Genomic DNA, 21,032 nt, shown 5'->3' on the forward strand with positions numbered 1-21,032 from the left:
TTGTTACAAATTGAACATAATTAAAGCATAGTGATGAATCACAAAAACAATATGTAATTATATATGTGTTTTCCGATGGTCTTAGGCAACCCCTGTGAAAGGGTCATTCGACCCCCCAAGGGGTCGTGACCCACAGGTTGAGAACCGCTGGCTTAAGGGTTTCCGGAGCCCCGGGTCCCGCCCCACACTGGCACCTGTGGACTGGAAGACGCCTGGGTTGCAGAAGCAGTAGCGAGTGGCAAACGTCTCCATCATCCGGTCAATCTTCTGGGCCTCGCCCGGCAGCCGGAAGCTCCAGAGGAACTGCCTGGGGGAGGAACAGGGCTGTGGGCAGCGGGGTGGGTGGGGCTCTCGGGGGACCCTGGCCAAGCCAGTCTGCCTCTCCCAGGCTTGGTCTCTTTATCCTGTAAACGGGCGAATCTGTCAGCCAAGCTCTGCAAGCACCGGGCATGCAGGAGGTTTCCAAGAAATGCCCTTTTTTTCCTTCCCCAGAATACAGAGCTGAGCTTGTGCTGCCCGCTGCCCGTCTGAGTCCTCGCACCTTTTGTGGCCCCAGTGCACCTCAGCCGGAGCGGGACTCCCTGCCTGCCCGGGTTCTGCAGCTCTCCCTGCCTGGCCATCAGGTACTGCGGTCTGACTGTGGGCCCTGGGCCAGCCCCAGGCACCCAGCATCTGCTCCACAGGCCTTGTTGAGTGAGTGAACGAGTGAGCGAATGACTGCTGGAAACCAGCCCTCTCTCTCAAAGAGCATGAGTTAGAGGGAAGGCCACATGGCCTGCAGAGTGGTGGCTCCTTTCTTCTCTGCCTTGAAAACTCCTATTCATCCTTTAAAGCCCAGCTCAAAGGCCCCCTTTTGGGAGCTAATTTTCCAAGATTCCCTAAACACTGACTGTGGGCCCAATTCTAAGCGCGTTCTCATTTAGTTCTCACAAGTGTATGAGGTTGGTACTATTATTATCCCCATTTGACAGATGAAGAAACAGGCACTGCGAGGTTTTTGGTGACTTGCCCAAAGCCACACAGGGGGTGAGTGGCAGGACGGAGATATGAACTGGGCAGTCTGGCTCCAGAGTTTGTGCTCCTAACTGATATGCTATAATGCCTCTGTAATTGTAAAAATAAAAATAGGCACAATAATATTCTATTAGAAAACTAGAGGCCCGGTGCACAAATTCATGCACAGGTGGGGTCCGCTGGCCTGCCTGAGGGAGGGGCCAAAGGCGGTTGGTTGGCCGGCCCCGCCCCCGATCAGGGTGGAGGGGGGCGATCGGGGGTGGGGCTGGCCAGGGGGGAGGGGCCGAGAATGGTTGGCCAGCCCCACCCGCTGGTCGAACTCCCAGTCGAGGGGACAATTTGCATATTAGTCTTTTATTATATAGGATAATAAGTAATAATAATGCAATACATGCTAAGCTGTATTAATAAAATAAATAAAACAAGCACTATTCTGAATAGTAGTGGGAATGGCAGTAATAATCGTAATAACAGTTACAGTGATTAAGTATTATTATAGTAATGTGGTAACATAGTAATCCCAGCAGCAGCAGCAGAAATGAACCAGGTGCCGTTCCAGGTGGTCCAGCCAATTGTCTCAGCAGCCCCAGCTGCATGCGGCAGGCACTGCCATTCATTCATTTTGGCTCCTGACACTTTGTGCTCTTACCCGTGCGGCTCGTGATGCCCCCAGCAGCCCCACCCTGGCTGTGCCACCATCGCGGGCAGGCCCTGGACCACTCACCTGAGGGCCTGGACGAGGTTGAGGTTGGCGAACTCGTGGCAGTCCACAAAGGCCTGGAGGACCTGCAGGTTGATGGGGTCCCTGGGGAGGGGGCAGAAGGGAGAGTGGGATGCATTGGGGAACTTTCTGGTATGAACCGCCTGGAGGGGATGGAGGTGGGGGAGGGACAGGAGGGGACAGATGTCCTCCTTCTGGGTCCAGCCTCTATCTGGCCTGCTCACATCTGTCTGACCCCACAGCACCCCCTCCCACGCGCACACTGTGCCCCCCCACACCTGAACAGACCCCCACCACGCCCACCGCCCACCAGCGCTGCTCTCACTCGGGGTGCGAGCCTGGCTTTGGAGGGCTTTCCCTGAGTCAGACCCTCCCTCTGTCACTGCCCGCCTGGGACGCCACTCAAGCCACTGGATCTCCCCCAGCCCCAGTGTCCTGATCTGTGCAACCGAGACGACTATGCCGACCCCTGTGCCTCCCTCTTCCCGGCTCTTAGACCAGGGGGTGCTGCCCTTCTTGCCACCCGCGCTCCCTGCTCGCTCAGGAGAAATGGGTCCTCTGGGGAGCCTGCGAGAAGGGTGGCTGGCTTGCTGGCCCAGCTCCACCCGGGTCCCTTGCAGTCCCAGCCCCTCAACCCAGCAGCCAGAGGGGTCCTCTCAGACACTCCTCTGCCCAGAGCCTCCCGTGGACCCTTACCTTGTCACCTACTACTTCCTCCCTCCTTCCTTTGCTCTCTTCCAGTCTTGCCAGCCTGCTGTTCCTCGAGCATGTTTCTGCCTCAGGGCCTTTGCACATGCTGTTCCCTCTGCCTGGAATGCTCTTCCCCTAGATGTCTACCCTGCTCTCCCCCTTTAAGTTTCAGTCGAACATCACCTCTCCACGAGACATTCCTGTCTGTGCTAAAGTCACAGCCCTTGCCCTGTGGTCCCCAGCCCCTCTCACCTCCCGTCCCTGCTTTATTTGGATTCCAAAGAATTTATAATTTTCTAACAGGTTTTACATATTTGGGAATCTGTCTTCCCCACTGGAATCTGTCCTTCCCGAGGGCAGGAGTTTTGTCTGTCTTGATCACTGGTCTAAATCCGGGGCTTAGAACAGTGCCTGGCATGGGATAGATACTAACAAATGTCTACCTGTTGAAGGAAGGAAAGAAGGAAGGGAGGAAATAGGAAGGAAGGAAGGAAGGAAGGAAGGAAGGAAGGAAGGAAGGAAGGAAGGAAGGGAGGGAGGAAGGGAGGAAGGCAGGCTTTGGTTCAGCATCTGGAGGGAAGGGACAGCCTCCTCAAGCTGCAGGAGTTATGACTTTCCTGACATAATTCACTCCTCACTCGCCTGCACATGCACATCTACACTCACCTGCGTGCACACACCTGCACACCCCATTCCCTGCCTCCTTCGGGCCCCGCCCCCTTACCTCTCCCCCAAGTAGGTACCGATGGCCGTCTTGTTGAGACCCTCGCCCTTGTACAGGAACCGGGCAATGTCCTGGGCATTGGAGGTCAGCAGCTTGTGTTCAATGAGATACTGGATGCCCTGGACATGGTACACAGAGCCATGAGCAGCCAGCCTGGGAGGAGGAAGGGAGGGAGCCCCCGTGGCCCAAGCCCCGGGGCCTGGCATCTGGCATTGGCACAGCCTGCTCTGGGAAGTTGTGTCCCTCCTTAATAGAAGCTGCCTGTGTAAGGTGGTGAGTTCCCCATCACCGGAGGCATGCAAAGAGAGACGGGGCGTCTGCCATGAACCAGGCTCATGCCAGGTGCTCCCCAGGGTTCCCCTCAGTCTGACACGCTTTGACTGTAAGCGTCAATGATTCCATTGGTTTAAAATGTTAAGATTCAGTGATTCAGCCATTCCTTTTGTCCCCTAAAAGTTCACATTATTTAAAAAGGGTGTTTCATTTGTTTTCTTGCAAGGAATCTATGTCCGTTGCATAAGAATTAGGAAAACACGAAATCAAAAGGAGAAATTGCCCAAGCCTACCACTCGGAGGTAGGCAGTGCCACGGTGGCCTTCTCCCCCTTTCTAGATGGGAGTGGGAGCGGGTCACGCCTTCGCACCAAAACCTGCTTTTCTGATTGGACAATATCACAAAGTCTCTCCCCATGACTCCGGCTCTCGGGGTCCATCTTTCTCATTTTAGGCATTGGAGAGATTGCCCCTGGTTTTCTGTGATGGGTCCTTCATGTTCCTTTTGGTGAAAGAAGCTTCTGGAAGCTGGGGGGGGCAGTTTGTGGGGGGCTCCGAATGCCAGGCAGAGGGTCCTGGGGACCCCTGAGTGGCCCTTCCAAGGTGCTCGGGCGGGGAGTGTGTGTGTGTGTGTGGTCCTGGTATGGGGCAGAGGGGTCCAATTTCTGGGGCTGTGGGAGCTGAATGGGTGGGTGAGGCCGTGGGGGTGAGTGGGTGGGTGAGGCCTTGGGAGGTGAGTGGGTGGGTGAGGCCGTGGGGGGTGAGTGGGTGGGTGAGGCCGTGGGGGGTGAGTGGGTGGGTGAGGCCGTGGGGGGTGAGTGGATGGGTGAGGCCGTGGGGGGTGAGTGGGTGGGTGAGGCCGTGGGGGGTGAGTGGGTGGGTGAGGCCGTGGGGGGTGAGTGGGTGGGTGAGGCCGTGGGGGGTGAGTGGGTGGGTGAGGCCGTGGGGGGTGAGTGGGTGGGTGAGGCCGTGGGGGGTGAGTGGGTGGGTGATGCCGTGGGCCTGTGACAGGGAGGGGAGGCAGCCTTTGGAGCCAGAACAGTGAATTTCCAGGGCCCCTGGCTGCCCTGCCCACCTCCGCTATGTGTCAGCTCACGCTTCCTCCTGTCTGTGTTCCCACCGGAAAGGAGCCCGCAGCCCTCCTGCAGGGCAGGGGCGGGGCTGGGGTAGGGGAGAGGGGAGCTGCGCCCTCAGCGCTCTGTGCCTGCAGCCAGATCTGGCTCCCCCGGACCCGTGCCTGGAAGGTACTTCTGGAGACTGAGCCCCGAAACCTAAGGGTCATCGTGTCTGATGCCCTCCCCACAGAGGAGGAAACAGGCCTAGTGCCCAGGGAGCCCAGGGCCATGGCCATCATGGACCCCCACCTCCTGGCTCCCACCTCACGCCTGGGCTGCTGTGCCCTGGCGACAGAGCCCCCAGCGTGACTGGACAGGAGGCTGAGCCCTGCTGGTCTCAGTTTCCTCATCTGCAGGATGGGTTATAGTGTCAGCGGAGGGAAGCAAGAGCATTACGAAGGTGGCTGGCATGCAGCAACCCGGCCCCGTGAGTCGAGCCCTCACACTGCCTACCTTCACGGGGTCCATGTTGAACTTCTTGCGCCCAATGCACAGCTCCTTCTCCTTCTGGGCCATCCGGCTGTGGGCACAAAGGTGTCAGCGTGGGCTGCCCCAGGACCCAGGGCACGCCCTTCCAGCCAGTCTCCAAGGACCCTCAGACACCTTGCGAACTCCTGTCCCCTCAGCTAGAGCCAATATTCCCGAGGGGCCTCCGGGGGGGAGGGGGGGGCAGGCCTTGTGAGCATGAGAAATGCAGGGTCTGGGCCCTCCCAGAGCCGCCTCACCAAACTCTCCCAATGGGCCCAGCACCATGGTCTTGAGAACCCAGAGTTCTCAGGAGGAGCACTTAGGGCCCCCCCCAGCTCCCCGGGCTGGAGTGCGGGCAAGATGACAGGAGGCTGTGGGGAGAGTGCAAGTGGAGCCAGCCTCTTGGTGCAAATGGGCCCCACCCCTTGCTGGCCCAGCCTCTTAGGGAGAGCCCCTCATCTCTCTGGAACTCAGTTTCCTCATCTGTAAAATGGGGCAGCATCACCCCAGCTCCCAGCACTGTTGGGAGGTTAAAGGGCTGGAAACAGCAGGTGGCTGGTGCTCTGGACATGTCCTGTGTTATGGTTGGGGCCTGAGCAGGGAGGGAGTCTAGAGACGGGATAGGAGTGTCTGTATGCACGTGTGGGGGCTAGACAGGTGGAGGCGGCAGAGAGCTCAGGGGTGGCAGGGCAGGGTGGGGACTTCCTGGGATACTGGGGCCCTATGGGGTGATGTCAGGATCAACCTTCTCATCTCACAAGTGGGAAAACTGAGGCCCCAAGAGGGGAGGGGACCAGCCCCAGGTGACAGCCAGTGGGGAGCCCTCCCATAGCAGGGGCAGCTGAATGACACCCTGAGGGTGGAGTGGACCAACCCCTGTCCTGTCACAGGCCAGGCTCCTCCCCCTGAGCCTTGGCTTCCCTGTCCTCATCCTTGGGGCTGAGTTTTCCTTCTCCCCTCCCATCCTGGGATGCTCCTGGGTGGTGATTGGTCAAGGGGTAGGTCAGGGTGGGCCGGAAGAGACTTTGGGTGGAGAGGACGGGAGGATGGGGCTGTCTCTCAAGAGAGGGAGGTGCTTGGAAGCAGGGACCAGCCAGCCCTGCTCCTGTCTCACCGTCCTGCCTCCTCCTCCGGGCCCCCCTCCCTGACTTCCCAAGGGCCCAGACCAGGCATGGCCCTGCTCATTCATGGTGTGTGACATCCTTAGGACGACACCATGGCAACTTCCAGGGCCCCCTGGCTGACAACTCACCTCTCCTCTGAAATCTCGAAGCAGTCAATTTGGGCAAACACATCTTCGATCTCATCCTTCAGCTTCTGTGGGTGGCAGTGGGGGAGGGGCAGGAGTGGGAGGGAGAGTCAGGGGGTGGAAGCTGGGATAGAAGGGGTTTCACAACTTTCCCCCACCCACTCCCACCCCAGCGTGACCCCCACATTGCTCTCTCCTGACAGATCCCCTTCTCAGATATCACCTACCCTCAAAGTCCCAAACCAAACTGCTTCCGTCTACTCTCTTTCTTCCACCATCTCCTGACTTGGGGGTGTCGTCCCCAAGTCCCCACCCTATTCCCGGCTTTCCCCTCTCTCTCCTCTGCAGCTGTAGAGTCTCCTGCCGTCCTGCCAAGCCCACCCCACCAGCCCTCCTCCCCGCCCAGCTGCCATCTTTCTGAAGCAGACTGGTGCCTGCCCTGCCCCTGCTCAAACTCCTTCCATGGCTCCCACTGCCCCCGTCCCCAGGCAGAAAGCACAGATTCCAGCCCTGGGAGGGCCCGGATCCTCTCCAGCTTCCCCCCATCTGTTTACTCTTCCACTTGTCCCTGACTTGGTGCCCGCTGTGTGCCAGGTACTGTGGGTGCACCGGGCACTAGACAGCTCTGGCCTCTTCTCAGGGAATTTGCCATCCCCATGGGGCTTGCAGAAGAGGGCATTAAGATGCAGAGAGGCGAGGTGACATGTCACCTAAGGTCTGACTCAGCCTCTGCTTTCCCAGATCCCCCCCCCCCCCCCGCCCCCAGCCTGTTCTGTCTTGACCCTGAAGGGGCAACAGTGGCAGCGGAGAAGCCCTGCCTCAGCCAACTGCCACCATTGGGCCGACAGGGAGAGGTGGCAGCTTGTCCAGCATTCCCCTGCAGGGCAGCAGCATGAGCCCCTAAAAGGCACCCAGCGCCCCCCTTCCTTCCCTGAGATCTGTGGGATGGGGTGGCCCCAGGGGCTTGTTCTGGGACACAAGGACAGCATGGGGCCTGGAGCCCATATCGGTGCCCAGTCAGCTCCTGTCCATGTGATCGCAGCTGAGTCACCGAGTGGCTTCCCCACAAATAAAGTGGGGGTTCACTCACAAGTATTAATTGAGCACCTACTATGCTCTGACTGTTGGGTTGCAAATACAGGGGTGAGCAAGACAGACCCAGGCCCACTTACACAGAGCTCACAGTTGGTGGGGTTGGGATTGTGATGGTCATGGGGCATGAAATGACTGTGCAGATAATGATCGCAGTGATGACATAGCAAATGTCTGGCACATGGTAGGTGCTCAATAAAATACCTGTTGAGTGCCCCTTCCTTCTGTACCTTCACTCTGCCCTGCACACTTGTAAAAACTTTAAGAAACAGGTGGACATGTGTCAGGCTGGGGTGAGGTCCCAGCAACTGTAGCCGCTAAGAGGAGACAGCACATGAGCTGAGAATGAAGTAATGAGGAGGAGCCATGACAAGAGCTTGGGAGAGTCCCAGGCAGAGGGGACGGTGAGTGCAAAGGCCCCGGGGCAGCCCTGGGCTCAGCATATTCCAGGAACAGAACCAGAGTCTGTCTCAGAGGCTGCTGAGAACCAGATGTGCTAACATTTGAAAAACTGGTGACTTGGCAAGTGCTGGGCATGGATTGGCATGATGTTGACCTAATGATCCCCGTTTCAGGACGGGGACGAGGGCTGGTGGACCCCACCATGCGAGGAGGCTGTAGAGCCTCAGGCGGTCTCCACACGCAGCAGGGTCGGAGGGTGCATCCGTGTGAATGTGTGAGTGACTCACATGCACAGTTGTGAGTGTGCACTCACCTGGATGTCATCCAGAAGCTGCTTCCGGTGCCATTTGATCCGCTGCAGCTCCTCAGTCTCCCCGCTGCTCAGCTCCGCGGGGTCTGGAGAGAGAAGGCCGTGTGGTCACTCGCTCACTCACTGCCCTCCCCTCACCCCTCAGCTCCAGCCGCACCAGCTAGCTCTCAGGGCCCTCTTCCCTCCAGAAACCCATGACTCGCTGGCCCTTTTCACTCAAGCCTGGGCTCGGATGTCACCACCTCCAAGAGGCCTTCCCTGACCACTCTGTCTAAGTCAGCCCCTCCCATGCCTTCCCCTCCTACCCAGCTTTCTGTTTCTACTACCCTCCTGGTACAGGTGCCCTGAAATTATCTCATGTACTTGCATCTTTTCTATTGTATTCATTACACTCATTGTTTTGTTCATTGCTGCATCCTCAGCAGTTAGAAAGAGCCAATAAGGAAGGCATTCATTCCTCCCTGGAACTTTAGTTTATTCTTTTACTGGACCACATGTCTCTCATTTATTCACTTATTTATTTGCACAACCAGGAAGTGGTGTATCATTTTGCTTCACACCCTATTGGCCAGATGTAGTCACATGGTCACACATGGCTGCAAGGGAGGCTGAGAAATGAGCCTGTAATAGGGTGGGCCTTACTATGTGAGGTGGGGAGACTAGATTTTGGGGGACATCTGACAGTTTCTGTCCCAGACACTGAAGCTCAGAGCAGTGAGTTGACCTGGCTAAGGTCCTACAGGGATGAATTGCTGAACCAGGGCCGACCGTGGATTGGGATAACTACAAAGCTTTTTCCACGTCACCTGGAAATGAATTAAAGGAGATGAGTGTGTGCTGGTCAGAATTCTGTGCAAGGTGCTAGGATGATTCCCACACGCCGGGCCAGCTGGCTTGCTTCTACTCCCCAGTTGTGCTTCCTGTTCCAGCTACAACACTCTCCTGGACAAAATCTCCATGGACTCCCCATCACTTGAAGGAAAAGCCCTCCTCTGGTCCTCCACAGTCTCCCTGGCCTCTCCAGCCAGCCTTCTCCCCACCATTCTCAACCACAGCCTGCCAGTCCGGCCTGCCAGCTCCTCACTGCCCTGTGTTGTCTCACTCTCCATCTTACTCCCCTGCCTTTGCCTATGCAGTTCCTCCACCGCACACCTTGTCCTGTCTGCCTGTCCAAACCCTTCCTGACTTTCAAGTCCTCGCTTCAGGAAGTGTAAAACCATTTCTTAAAGGTTTTACGAGGACAGATACTACTTCTCCTGAATGAATGCAGAGAACATCAAGTCCTCCATTCCCCTACTTCTCCCTCCTGTTGAAGGAGTAGCTGTCTTGGACTTTGAGATGGAAGCTGGGTATTGAGATGGCAGGACAGCAAGCTAGAAGGAGACGGGGCCCTGGGCAACTGTGTGGAGAAAAGTCATCATATTCACCTCACCAGCAGCTCCCCACTAGGACTTTTCACTGAGAGAGAAATCAGTTTTGGGAATGTCTCTGTCACTGTTATGCTGAGTCTCGTTAACAGCAGTCAGTCCTGAAACGTAACCAATGCAGTGTCCTGATCTGGGAGTCACGAACCATAACCCTTACCTAGAGTGTGGTTGTCAGGATTAAAAGAGCTGAGTGTTGTTCAATGTATCTGGCATATGGTAAGGGTCCAACATGTGTATAACGGGTGCTCTGCTGTGCCATGCAGCTCTCTTCTTCAGGACCCAGGTGTCCATTCTCTCAGCTACTGGGGATCGGGGGGCGGGTAGCCTGCTGACCACTTGATGCTGGGTCCCTCTCCAGGAAACTACCTCAGCCAAATGGAGCTGCTTCGCTTAGGATATGTCCCTCCGAAAGGGCAGCGACAGCACAAAAGGTCAAGACCCCTTGCCTCGTTTCTGGACCCGAGCCAGTCATCAGACCCCAAACCTACTGACTGCAGAAGAGGCTGTGTCCCCAGAGGGAAGGGTCTTGCAGCACTGTGGCAAGTGCAGTGTATGGTCAGGGTTCCCTTGGCCAAGTAGCCAAGATGGGTCCGTCTGACCCTTCAAGTCCTAAAGTCAAGAAAGCCCAATAGCTCTTCATTGTAAGTGGTTCACCTAGTAGCAAGCATGAGCAGAACTAGAAGACTCCAGCCAGGTCCTTGGACGGGTGGCCCAGACCCCCATGTCATCCTCCGCTGTGGCACCAAGGCGTGCCCCTCAGCTCACACCATGGCTGCATGGGCGGGTCCCTGGTGATCTTCTGACAAAGGAGGAAAATGCCTGAGCTAGGTTCTAGGATGTGTGGCTCGGTGTTTGTGTGACTCAAAGGTGCTGTGGAGACAGCGGTGAGAAGTCCTCCCAATGCGCAGAACTTTGGGCAGGGCACCTGGTCAACCTCCTCATGTGGAAAGAGAAGTGTCGGGAAGTAAGAATATACATGCAGCCCTAGCTGGTTTGGCTCAGTGGATAGAGGGTCCCAGGTTCGATTCCGGTCAAGAGCACATGCCTGGGTTGCAGGCTCGATCCCCGGTATGGGGCATGCAGGAGGCAGCCGATCAATGATTCTCTCTCATCGCTGATGTTTCTATCTCTCTCTCCCTCTCCTTTCCTCTCTGAAATTAAAAAAAAAAAAAGAATATACATGCAATCATGGGCAGTAGAGAGTAGCTTGACTTTTTGGCTGGAGGCTAAGAAGAAGGATTAGAAGGCTGCGAACAGAGAGATCTGGGGAAGAGGCAAGTCGACGGCCTATGGGAGTGGGCACAGAGTGGGAAGACAGAAAGCACATTTATGCTTCCCAGCACGCACCCATCACAGGAGAGGCACGCAACCACCAAGACTCGGCCAGTTGACATCAGCCAGTCTGATCGGCCAGCCCAGTGCTGGTGCAGTGGCACATGCATAAAGTAGCCGTGTGGCCTGGGCAAGGACTCTGGGTAGACCCACTCGCCAGGCTTCCCCAGCTACCGCCACTGCTGACTTGCCTACTTGCCAGCAACAGCGACCCGTGGTTTCCTGAAAAACCCAACCAACAACTTGGCAGCTGGTTGATCACGCGGGATCCCTTCTCTTCTGCCGAGACCAGCAATCTATCTTGACCAGAACTCACACATGTTCTGGATGTGTGTTCAGCCTTTCCTGCCCACAGAGCCTCGGCCGCATCGGCCTCCAAGGGCTCCCAGAGGGTTTCATCCTCCGACACAGAACGCTGCATGACATCACATCAGATGGAGGGACCCTCTTTACAGTAAAGGACGTGTGGGCAGAGCATGTAGCCACGGTCCCGCTGGTCCGATCAACATTTCCCCACCAGATGCTGGGGGAGTGCTGGCCTGGTAGATGCTTGAGCAATGAGCCTCTTGAAGGTGCAGCTGCGGTGTCGGCTTGGAGACCACATCCTGCCTGGATGGGCACCATCTTCTGCACCCTAAATCAGTGGCCATTAAGTGGGGCTTTGTCCCCAGTCGGTAATCTACACAGATCCACCCCCTAGTGACTCACTCGGGAGTTTTCCTTTCTGTTCCTGCAACTCTGAGCTCTGCAGGCCTGGAGTTCCTGGTTTCCAGAGGGAGGGGGAGGTGGCCCCAACACCAGGGCACAAAGCAAGAGCTCCATTACACCTTAAGCTCAGAAACCCCCACTCCATGCTGGTATGCCGGGAGCCGGTCCATCCTTGCTGTTTCAAGGGACCTGGCATATATGGCATACGGTTCTTAATATGTTTGCTCACCTTCTTGGCACTGTGTTTTAACCAAGGTCACCTCTCCGAGAAAGGTTGAATCCCCAGGTAGGGATTTTCCCCTGAAGTTAGGGAGGGAATAAAACCCCTCAACTAAGTGCCAGGCGGGTAATTAATCCCTTTAACTACGAACAATCATGCTTAAACTACATAATCTTTTCTCCCTGGAATGGAGATAAGAAACTCCCTAACCTTTGTAATAGAGATTGATAGGATTGAATCAACTGGTATAAATACAGTTGTAACAAGACAGAAAGAGACAGAACTCAGAACACAGAACTCAGGAGACAGAATTCAGAAGACAGAACCTACACGGAGCCTGGAGACAGAAGAACTTCGCTGGAGAGAACATGGCAATAGATCCTGGACTGAACCTGACTATAGAACATGGCAAGAGAACCTGACTAGAACCTGGGGACTGAACCTGGCTGGAGATCCTAAGCAGAACCTCTCTGGAGATCGAGACCAGAACTTGGCTGGAGATCCTGGCTAGAGATCCTGGCTAGGCTGCTGATCAACTGAACACTGTCTCCGTGTCATTCCTTCTTCACTGACTCCGTCCACACCTTTGGGGACCCCTGGACCCGCTGGGGCTGGACCCCAGCACTGGTAGCGTCATATAACTTGTCATTTCATCCTGACGGCTCTGTCAAGTGGCTCTTTTTTAGTTTAAGACACGGAGGCTCAGAGAGGCCCAGTGACTTGCCCTAAGTCACACAGCCGAGAAGTGGCAGTGCTGGGATCAGAACCCTGGTTCGCAGACACCCAAGACTGTGTCCCGGGATTCACTTGGGATTGGAAGGCGTGAGGGGCCGTCCGTCCGTGTGGAGTCAGGGGCAAGGGCATGGCAGGGAGGCGGCACTGCAGGAGCGGGCGGGGGGCTGAGTGCTGTCGTGGAAAGACCCAGTCACCTCTAGTTGACCGTGGGGTGAAGGATCAGATTCTTTGCTGTGTTTGTTTACTTCCTGCTGCTTTCCTGTTGGCTGGGGCTTGTGTTTTGAGGTGGGCTTCTGGCCAGGGTACGCCTGCTGGGGGAGGCCATGGGGAGAGACCTGGCTGAGTTTCAGTGTTTCTATGCACAATCCCCACTGTCGATGGTCAAGGGCTGGGCCATGGGCTCCCGTGACCCAGGCCTAGGCTGCCTTCTCCTCTCCCACTGTCTCTCTTTACTTCCCTTGTCTTCTCTTGGGCCAAGGAGCCACACACAGCCCCTCAGCTCCAACTGCTCCCTGAGTTTCAGACCCTGCTACCCCTCTGGGCACTGGCCGTCATCTTGTTTGCCGTTTGGACCAAAACGGAAGTCCTAGAATTTCCCCTCAATTCTTCCCAGGCTCCCTGGGCGCTAGGATGGTCCCTGAGACACACCGGCCACAACCCCAGGAGGCACCCTCACCTCCCTCACCCTCCTGTCTCCTCTCTCACCAAGCCCCACCCATCTCTTCTGTTTGCATAGCCCCCTCACCCCCACCTGACCACCGGTTCCTGTCTCATGGCTCCCTGCCTCCATCTGCCCTTCCAACCCAGCCTCCCCTGGCAGCCCCTTGTCCTGGGGATAAAGACTCCAACCCCCATCCTCGCCACACCCCGTGCCCCGCCCCCTGCCCTGGACTTGAGGCCTCCCTGGCCGCCCTTCACTTGCTCTCATGTGCTCTTTCCCATAGGCCTTTGCGTATGCTGTTCCCCGTGCCCGGAATAACCTTCCTTCTCCTCTCTGCAGGAGCGCCTCCGCTTCCTCCCGTGCTCCGCTGGGCATCACCCTCTCCCGCCTCCTTCCCACTCGCCGCAGCAGGCCTGGGTCGTGTGGCTCAATAAACTAGCTAAGCCGCTGACGAAGGAAAGGGGTGCTAGTTGTGCACCTACTATGTGCCAGGCCCTGTGTGCTCTAGGCTCTTCCCACCCAGATCTCCTTTGATCCACACGACAGCTCTAGAAGAAGAAAGGTATTTCTCACCTCACTGTATAGACAAGACACCCGAGGCTCAGAGGGGTCACGTGACCTGCCCCAGGTGACACAGCTGGAAGGTGGTATGTAGGCACCTTCTGACCCTCCACCTATTGGCTAAAAAGTGGGGATTTCTTCCCATTTCAGAGTTGAGGACACTGAGTTCAGGGAGTGTGAGAAGGACATGAGCTGAGAGGGTCCACTTCTGATTCCAAGCCTGTTTCAGGTACTGGTGTGGCTCACAGGGGTAGGCTTTTAATCATCATCATCATCACCACTAATAAAAGCATGATATGCTAATTAGACCGGACAGCCAAACGACCTTCTGGATGTCCTTCCGGACAAGCCGCAGTGGCGGAGGCCGAGGCAGAGGCTGTTAGGGGCCATCAGGCAGGCACTGGAGCAGTTAGGGGTGATCAGGTCAGCAGGGGAGCAGTTAGGGCCGATCAGGTAGGTAGGCAGAGGTGGTTAGGGGTGATCAGTCAGTCAGGCAGGCAGAGGGGTTAGGGGTGATCAGACAGGCAGGCAGGCGAGCGGTTAGGAGCCAGATGTCCAGATTGCGAGAGGGATGTCCGACTGCCGGTTTAGGCCCAATCGCACAGGGGTCCTGGATTGGAGAGGGTGCAGGCCAGGCTGAGCCCCCCCCTCCCCCCCCCCCCCCGCACGAATTTCATGAACTAGGTCTCTAGTAATAAAATAAAACAGTAATAAAACACAAGAAACCCAACGTGGTAATAACAACCGTCACCCCCACTTGGCTCTGTGCTTTTCACACCTCCCAGAAGCACCTTTACACTGACCACACCCATGCCTGTGCTGGGGCTGCCCTCTGCCCCCGGCTGGCCACGGGGCCGCCCGGGTGTGTGGCCTGGTGCCGCCCGGCCATCTGCCCTGCTCCTCTCCACTTCCCCTTTGTCCTTCCTCTTTCCCATCGTAATTTTAGAACCCATTCTGCTTGCAGCCCTGCTTCCAGGACAGCTGGCCTGGTTCCTCTTTTCCAGGGCACAGCGAGGTGCTCTCCTGGGCCCTACGGGCAGCGGCTCCGCAGAGGCTGGTGGGAGGGCCACTGGGGCTGAGGGGCTGTGGGGGGTGGGGGGGGGGCGGAGCTGCTCCTGCCCCAGCCTGCCCTGTGGGTGTGAGCATCGAGCTGCGTGTGGCTTCCTACCCACAGCTGGGCTGTCTCTACTCTATTTTTAACTGCACCTGGCCTGCCTGCACCAACCCGGTACGGCCATTGGTCATGTTGGGGTTTGTTGCCTGGGTCCCTCACCTTCCTGGCAGGTTCTGGGGAAGAGGGCCTGACCTGCTTCTGACGTCACACACCCATGGCTAGAGGAGCAAAGGCAGCCCTGGGGGACCTATACCACTCTCCTGCCCATTGTACAGGTGGGAAAACTGAGGCCCATCATAGCCACTGGCAGGTTGGTACAGAGCTGTGAACTGAGCCAGGTCTGGCTGACTCCAAATCCTCATTTAGTTTAGGTCAGGCAAGGCTGAAGGTGCCCACATTAGGTGACAAATCTGAGCTCAGAGGGGTAGTCACCTAGCCATGGGGTGATTAAGACCCAGTCTGGGCAACAGAGGCATGATCGTCCCTTTCTCCTGCTTCCTCCAGGAAGTCTTCCCAGATCTCCCCTGCTCATGTGGAAAGAGCGGCTTCTTTCCATGCGCCAGGTCTGAGCCCATTTGCACATCTGACCTAGGTCATTGCCCTCAGATGTGTTCCCTTCTCCCCCTTCTTCCAGACCAGCAGCTCCCCTGGGCTGGACCCATGGCAGGGTTTCTGCTGCTCCAGCATTGCACAGCGCAGGGCGGGCCATTTATAGAATGAATGGGTGAATAGAGCAATCAATGACGACCTCAAATCCTGCACAGACTGCTCCTGTTGACCCCATTGAATCCATTTCTCTCCTGGGCCCGCCTAAGGCAGAGAGGGGACGCCCCCTTCTGGCCTCCCTGCCCCACCCCCCATCAGCCCGCGGTAACCCGGCTCTCTCCGCTCAGAGCTTGGCCTATTCTGTCATTTACTGGCTGCCCGTTTGTTCTGGTGAGCCTGTTTCCTCACTTGCATCCTGGGGACAACCATCTCTGTTCCCAAGGACCCCGTAGGTGACCCCAAAGAACAAAGCGATAATGATGGAAAGCCAGGCATGTGGGGGGACTACTGTCTCCTCTGCCCCTCGCATCCGCCCGGTGGCCCTGAGCCAGGCGCCGCTCCTCGCTGGCCTCCTCTTGCCCAGGATGTGTTCCCTGAGCCGGACTGCCTGTGAGCCCTGTCCCCGCAGCCCCCGGGAGGAGCCAGGGTAGGGAGAGACCACTGGACGGGGAGTCAGGAGGTGGGAGTGACCCACAGGACTGTCCCCCTCAGGCCTCCCCTGCTCCATCTGTAATTGGGGGTGCTGAAATGGACCTGTGGTTCCCTCACTGTGGGGCGAGGGGCCCCAGGGGGCGGGCTCAGACTGCTCCATGTTAGGATTTCCTTGCAGAAAGGATTCTGCTGCTACCAGCTTGGCGCCTCTGGACCCGGGGGACCGGGCAGCTCCTGCAGCCCGGGCCTTCGGGATGTCCGGGCAGCGCCGGCCACTGAGACACAGGGCACAGGGACCCGGCCCCTCTTCTCTGTCCCCCCAAAACGCAGCCCCGTTTCTCTCCCATTCCCAGTGCGCATCCTCCCTTCCTCTTTCCCTCGGACACAGGTCCTGCTTCCTGGGGACGGTCTCAGCCACGGTCCTCTGCTGCCTGGTCCTGGCCCCTCCATGGGCTCCAGGCGGTGCCCTGCTCCCCAAAGGCCACCCTCAGTCCCCAGAGGCCAAACCGGGGCCTCGGGGACTTCGTACCACGCAGACAGGCTCGTAGGGACCAACGTGCCACCTTTCTCAGCCCCACCGCCAGGCCTTTGCACGGTCCGTTCCGTCCTCCTTCAGGTCTGCCCTTGGCCTCTCCACTCCCCTGTCCCATCCTCCTTCTCCTACTTGCCTGTTCTTCATTCTGCTTGTTGCTACCTGACAGGAGTGCGCTTCCTGTCTGTCTCTCCCCTGGAATGTACGTTCCTGAGGCAGGGACACGCCCGCTTTGTTCCCTGCATCCCGGCGCCTGGGGCCCAGCGTGGCAGCCAGCCTGAGCCCGTAGCGCTGCGTGCTTCTGCATTCCCACCTGTGTTACCTCTGTTTACACATCGTTTCCTGCCAGGATCCTGAGGCAGGCGCTATGGCCCCATTCTACAGAAGAGGAGACCGAGGCCCAGCGAGGCTGTCCCCCGGTGCTTACCTGGGTGGCACAAGTCCATTCCAAAGCCTCCGGGGAGCGGCGGCCAGGGCTCCCGTGAACGGCTGGCCCAGCTGCTGCGGGCCTGGCAGGCAGAGATGTGTCACCTCGGCCGCAGCAGGCCCCTTCCCGCTCCCGCTCGCCCCGCCCCGCCCGTGTGGGGAGGAAGTCCTGTCCTCGCCGGGTCTGTGCGTAGGCCCCTGACGTAGCACTTCCTAAAAAAACGGAGTTTCAAGTCGCAGGCTCTCTCTGTGCTTCGGGTGTGAGCAAGGGAGGGATAGAGGCCGAAGGGACGAAGGGAGGCGTAGGGAGGAAAAGTGAGACACACACACACACACACACACACACACACACACACGCACACAGGAGGATGGTCACCGGGAGGCAGAGCCTTCTCCAGGGACCATGAGCATGTGCTCAGTAGCCCCCTCACATCGAAAATGAAGGCTCACTGCTCTTGGAGTCAAAGCTGAGCCCCGGATCCCACCCACCAGCTCTTTCATCAATTCTCTCTGGAGAAAATAAAAATTAATTCCATGCTAGGAAGGGCGTTGTACCCCCCGGCCCCCCCCCCCAATGGTATGTCTGGCTTTTTCCTGTCCAGTGGCCAGTTGGGCAATATGTTCAATTTCCCTTTTCCCTTAGGGTGCTGGGAAACTCACAGTCAAATCTGAAGCTCTTTACAGCTGTTCTAACGTAGCCTACAGAGGTGGGGGCCCAACCCCGTGTGTGGCTTTCAGCTCTGCCGCTCAGCCTGATCTGAACTTGGGCAAGTCGCTTATCTGCAATGAGCATCCGTTCGTTTCCCTTGACAGGGTCGCGGAAAAGATGGAGGAAGATAACGGGCGCAAGAAGCTGGGACATAGCGGGCGCTCAATAAACAAACACCATCTCCTTTCCTCTTTCAGTTTTGGTTTCCTTCTGTGGTTAAAATTCACAATTTTACTGCTTGTACCTTCTCTGTTGACTCAAATCGTTTGTGGGGGGGAAAAGTATGGTGTAAAGAAATATCTATAAGATAAATGCTCTTTCCTTATAACTTTATAGCATATATTGGTTTATTCATCTGTTTCTTTCCCCACCAGTCTGTGTCTGACAAATGTTGGGGACATCGAGAGTGTTTAAATGAAGAGGAGGAGGAGGAGGAGGAGGAGGAGGAGGAGGAGGAGGAGGAGGAATGAATGAAAGGAGCATAGGGAAAATGGAGTGCTTAATGCCATATGTAGCTATAATATCCACCCCTCCCTGTAGCCACACCCCTTTGCACTGCTATTGCTCCCATCACGATGTGGGGGCTGGTTCTCCTCCACTGGAACCTGGCCTGGGCCGTGTCTTTCTTGGACCCCTAGAATGTGACGTTACCTGACTTTTGAGACCGGGCCGTAAGAAGTTTTGTAGCTCCCACCGTTGTCCTTGGACCCCTGCCCAGTTGCCAAGGGACCCGGCCAGGGCTAGCCAGGTGGGGGATGGGAGACCATCTGGAGGAAAGCCCAGCTGTTCTCAGTGAGTGCCACCTGGTGACAGCCTCATGCGTGAGCTCAGGCAACACCAGAAGAAGAGCCGCTAAGCTGAGCCCAACCCAGATCGCCATCCCATAGAACAGTGAGAAATACGAAATACCTGTTTCAAGCCACCAGCTTTTGTTACGCGGCAAAAGCTCACTGATACAGATGAAATCTGCGCCTTCATTTCACTGAAGAGAAAACCGAGGCTCATTTCTGGCACGTGCTTGGCTGGAACTGATTTCGTGGGCAGCTCAGGACTAACTGTCAGCCTGGTGCTCACGGGACTCCTCAAACCAGCCTGCTCCTCGGCTCTTGCCTAACTCAAGGCCTTTTTCTAGGAAACGTGTTGAAATGATCTCCATGGCAAACTACATTTTCCTCAACAAATCTGGGCGGGCGTGAGGCACAAAAAGACATTTCCCAAGTCACTTCAAAAAGAGAAAGCGGGGGAGAGGTGTCATTCCTGTGCAGAAAGGTGATGGAATAGCAGGTCTGACTGAGGCCTGCTTGCAAGTCCAGCCCTCGGCTGGCCTCTGGGAACTTGGGCGGGGGAGGGTTCCTGCCATCCCCTGGTAAAGGGGCTCACTGTGCCTAAGCTGCGTGTGCGAACAAGGTGCTCTGTGTTGGGCACCTGCTTTCCTCCTGGGGGTCTGGGGTTTGGGACAAGCGCGGCCTGGGTGGCTGACCCCAGTAAAAGCCGTGGGCACTGGGTCTCCGCTGACATCCCTGGCTGGCAACACCTCACATGTTTTCACAGTTTGTTGCTGGAGGAGTGAAGTGCTTCCTGTGTGATTCCGAGGGAGAGGACCATGCTCGCACCTGGCTCCCTCTGGCCTTCACCCCAGGCTTTTTTTATTTATCAATTTTTTACTGATTTTGCTTTGGGTCCTTTCTCTGTGATGGATAAGACTGCGTGCTGGTTGTGTGAATCCTCCTGGTGACTCACTGAACCTGGGGCTGGTCTTGGGGACCCCAACACATGCCCTAATGCTGTACCCAGGGCCACAGTTTGGCATCTGGGATGTCCCTTTTTGTCCGAAGGGCTGGTTGAATGGCTCAGTTAGTATGAGTAACTCATTCTCTAAGAGTCTACTCAAGTGCCACCTCCTCCGTTAAGCCTTCCGTGATTATACCTCCCTCCCTCCAGGCTCTTGAGCTGTGGTCCGGCCTACCAGCTCATGTGCAGGTAGCCTGGGAGGGAGGGACACTCTCATTGGTAGAATCAGTGGTAGGGGAGCCAGAGAGACCCAGATGCAAATCCTGGCTTAGCTAATTGTAGGAACTTCTGAGCCTTGTTTTTTGTCATCTGCAAAATGGGAACAGAAGAGATTAGGTTTGCTGACACGAAACATAAAATCCAAGTAACATTGGGTTTAAGGAAATTGGAGGTATAGTTATCGCTTATGGTAAAGATGCCTTCTAACTTCCTGCTTGTACCCGCAGGTCTCCTCACGGGCCAGCGTGGCTGCCTGTCTCCAGCCGTTGTGCCTGAGTGTCGGGCAGGAAGAAGGATGAAGAGGTGAGGGGCTCCCTTTAACGGGACCTTCCTGAGGCTCCTTCTGGCCTGAAGTCAGCCCTTCTTCCCAAAACGGGGCTCTGCCTTTTCCATGTGCCCTGGATGAGGTTCGTAGTTGGCTATGGGGAGCACACAGCATTCCCCAAATACGGGGTCTGGGGGTCCCCATTTATGGAGTGCTCTCTGCACGCCAGGCACTGTGTGAAGTGATTGTACAGCATCTCACTTAATCCTATCCACAGCCCAACAAAGTGCACTGCGTCCACGTTTTATGGATCTGGAGACGAGGCTCAGAGAGTGTAAGTCACACAGCCAGGAAGGAGCAAAGCTCAGACCCGAGCCCTGTGCTGCCTGACTTCATTGCCACTCTGACCTTGTGCAGGTCTCGCTTGAAACGTGTGGAAAGTTCAGTGGCCTGCCCAGCCCCAGGGGAGACGGGAAAGGCCCAGCACTGGAATCCTCTTGTAGATAAACTGTGTGAGTGAAGCTTCCTGCTTGCCCTGAAGCTCAGAGTTCCTCACCTGGACGCAGCTGGCTCCAGGGCAAGAGAGCTGGAAGGAGCTTAGAGGTGGTCTGATTTAGTGCCCTCCTTTCACCTGGGACAGAGGGGACTTAGAGTGAGTAGGGGGCAGAACCTGCCCTTGAACCCATTTGGGCCGCACTGTTAGAGCACTCCATCCATCTGTCCATCCGTCCGTCCATCCATCCATCCATCCATCCATCCGCACTGTTAGAGCACTCCATCCATCTGTCCATCCGCCATCCATCCATCCATCTGCACTGTTACAGTACTCCATCCATCCATCCATCCATCCATCCGTCCATCCACCCATCTGCACTGTTAGAGCACTGCATCCCTCCGTCCATCCATCCATCCACCCATCCGCACTGTTAGAGTACTCCATCCATCCGTCCATCCATCCATCCACCCATCCGCACTGTTAGAGTACTCCATCCATCCGTCCATCCATCCATCCACCCATCCACACTGTTAGAGCACTCCATCCCTCCGTCCATCCATCCATCCACCCATCCGCACTGTT

At 56.6% G+C, this 21,032-nt stretch overlaps 1 protein-coding gene across 2 annotated transcripts in view; it reads right to left on the reverse strand.

Annotated features, from left to right (window-relative positions):
• The window catches only part of CYTH4 (cytohesin 4), a 29,671-nt gene extending 12,550 nt beyond the window's left edge, over positions 1-17,121 (reverse strand). The window contains exons 1-7 of one of the 2 annotated variants that reach the window (XM_059681622.1): positions 16,972-17,121; positions 8,061-8,143; positions 6,257-6,321; positions 4,990-5,056; positions 3,150-3,268; positions 1,739-1,819; positions 195-307 (exon numbers count right to left, since the gene is read on the reverse strand). In XM_059681622.1, the coding sequence (XP_059537605.1) occupies positions 195-307; positions 1,739-1,819; positions 3,150-3,268; positions 4,990-5,056; positions 6,257-6,321; positions 8,061-8,143; positions 16,972-16,990 (547 nt within the window). In that variant the 5' untranslated portion in view covers positions 16,991-17,121. Of the gene's footprint in view, positions 1-194; positions 308-1,738; positions 1,820-3,149; positions 3,269-4,989; positions 5,057-6,256; positions 6,322-8,060; positions 8,144-16,541; positions 16,618-16,971 lie in introns of those variants that run through there. The other variant, XM_059681621.1, reaches the window with a different exon arrangement.
• Between the last annotated feature and the right edge of the window lie 3,911 nt (positions 17,122-21,032).

Source organism: Myotis daubentonii, chromosome 2 (genome assembly GCF_963259705.1).
Source record: "Myotis daubentonii chromosome 2, mMyoDau2.1, whole genome shotgun sequence".
In the NCBI taxonomy this organism is placed as follows: Eukaryota; Metazoa; Chordata; class Mammalia; order Chiroptera; family Vespertilionidae; genus Myotis; species Myotis daubentonii.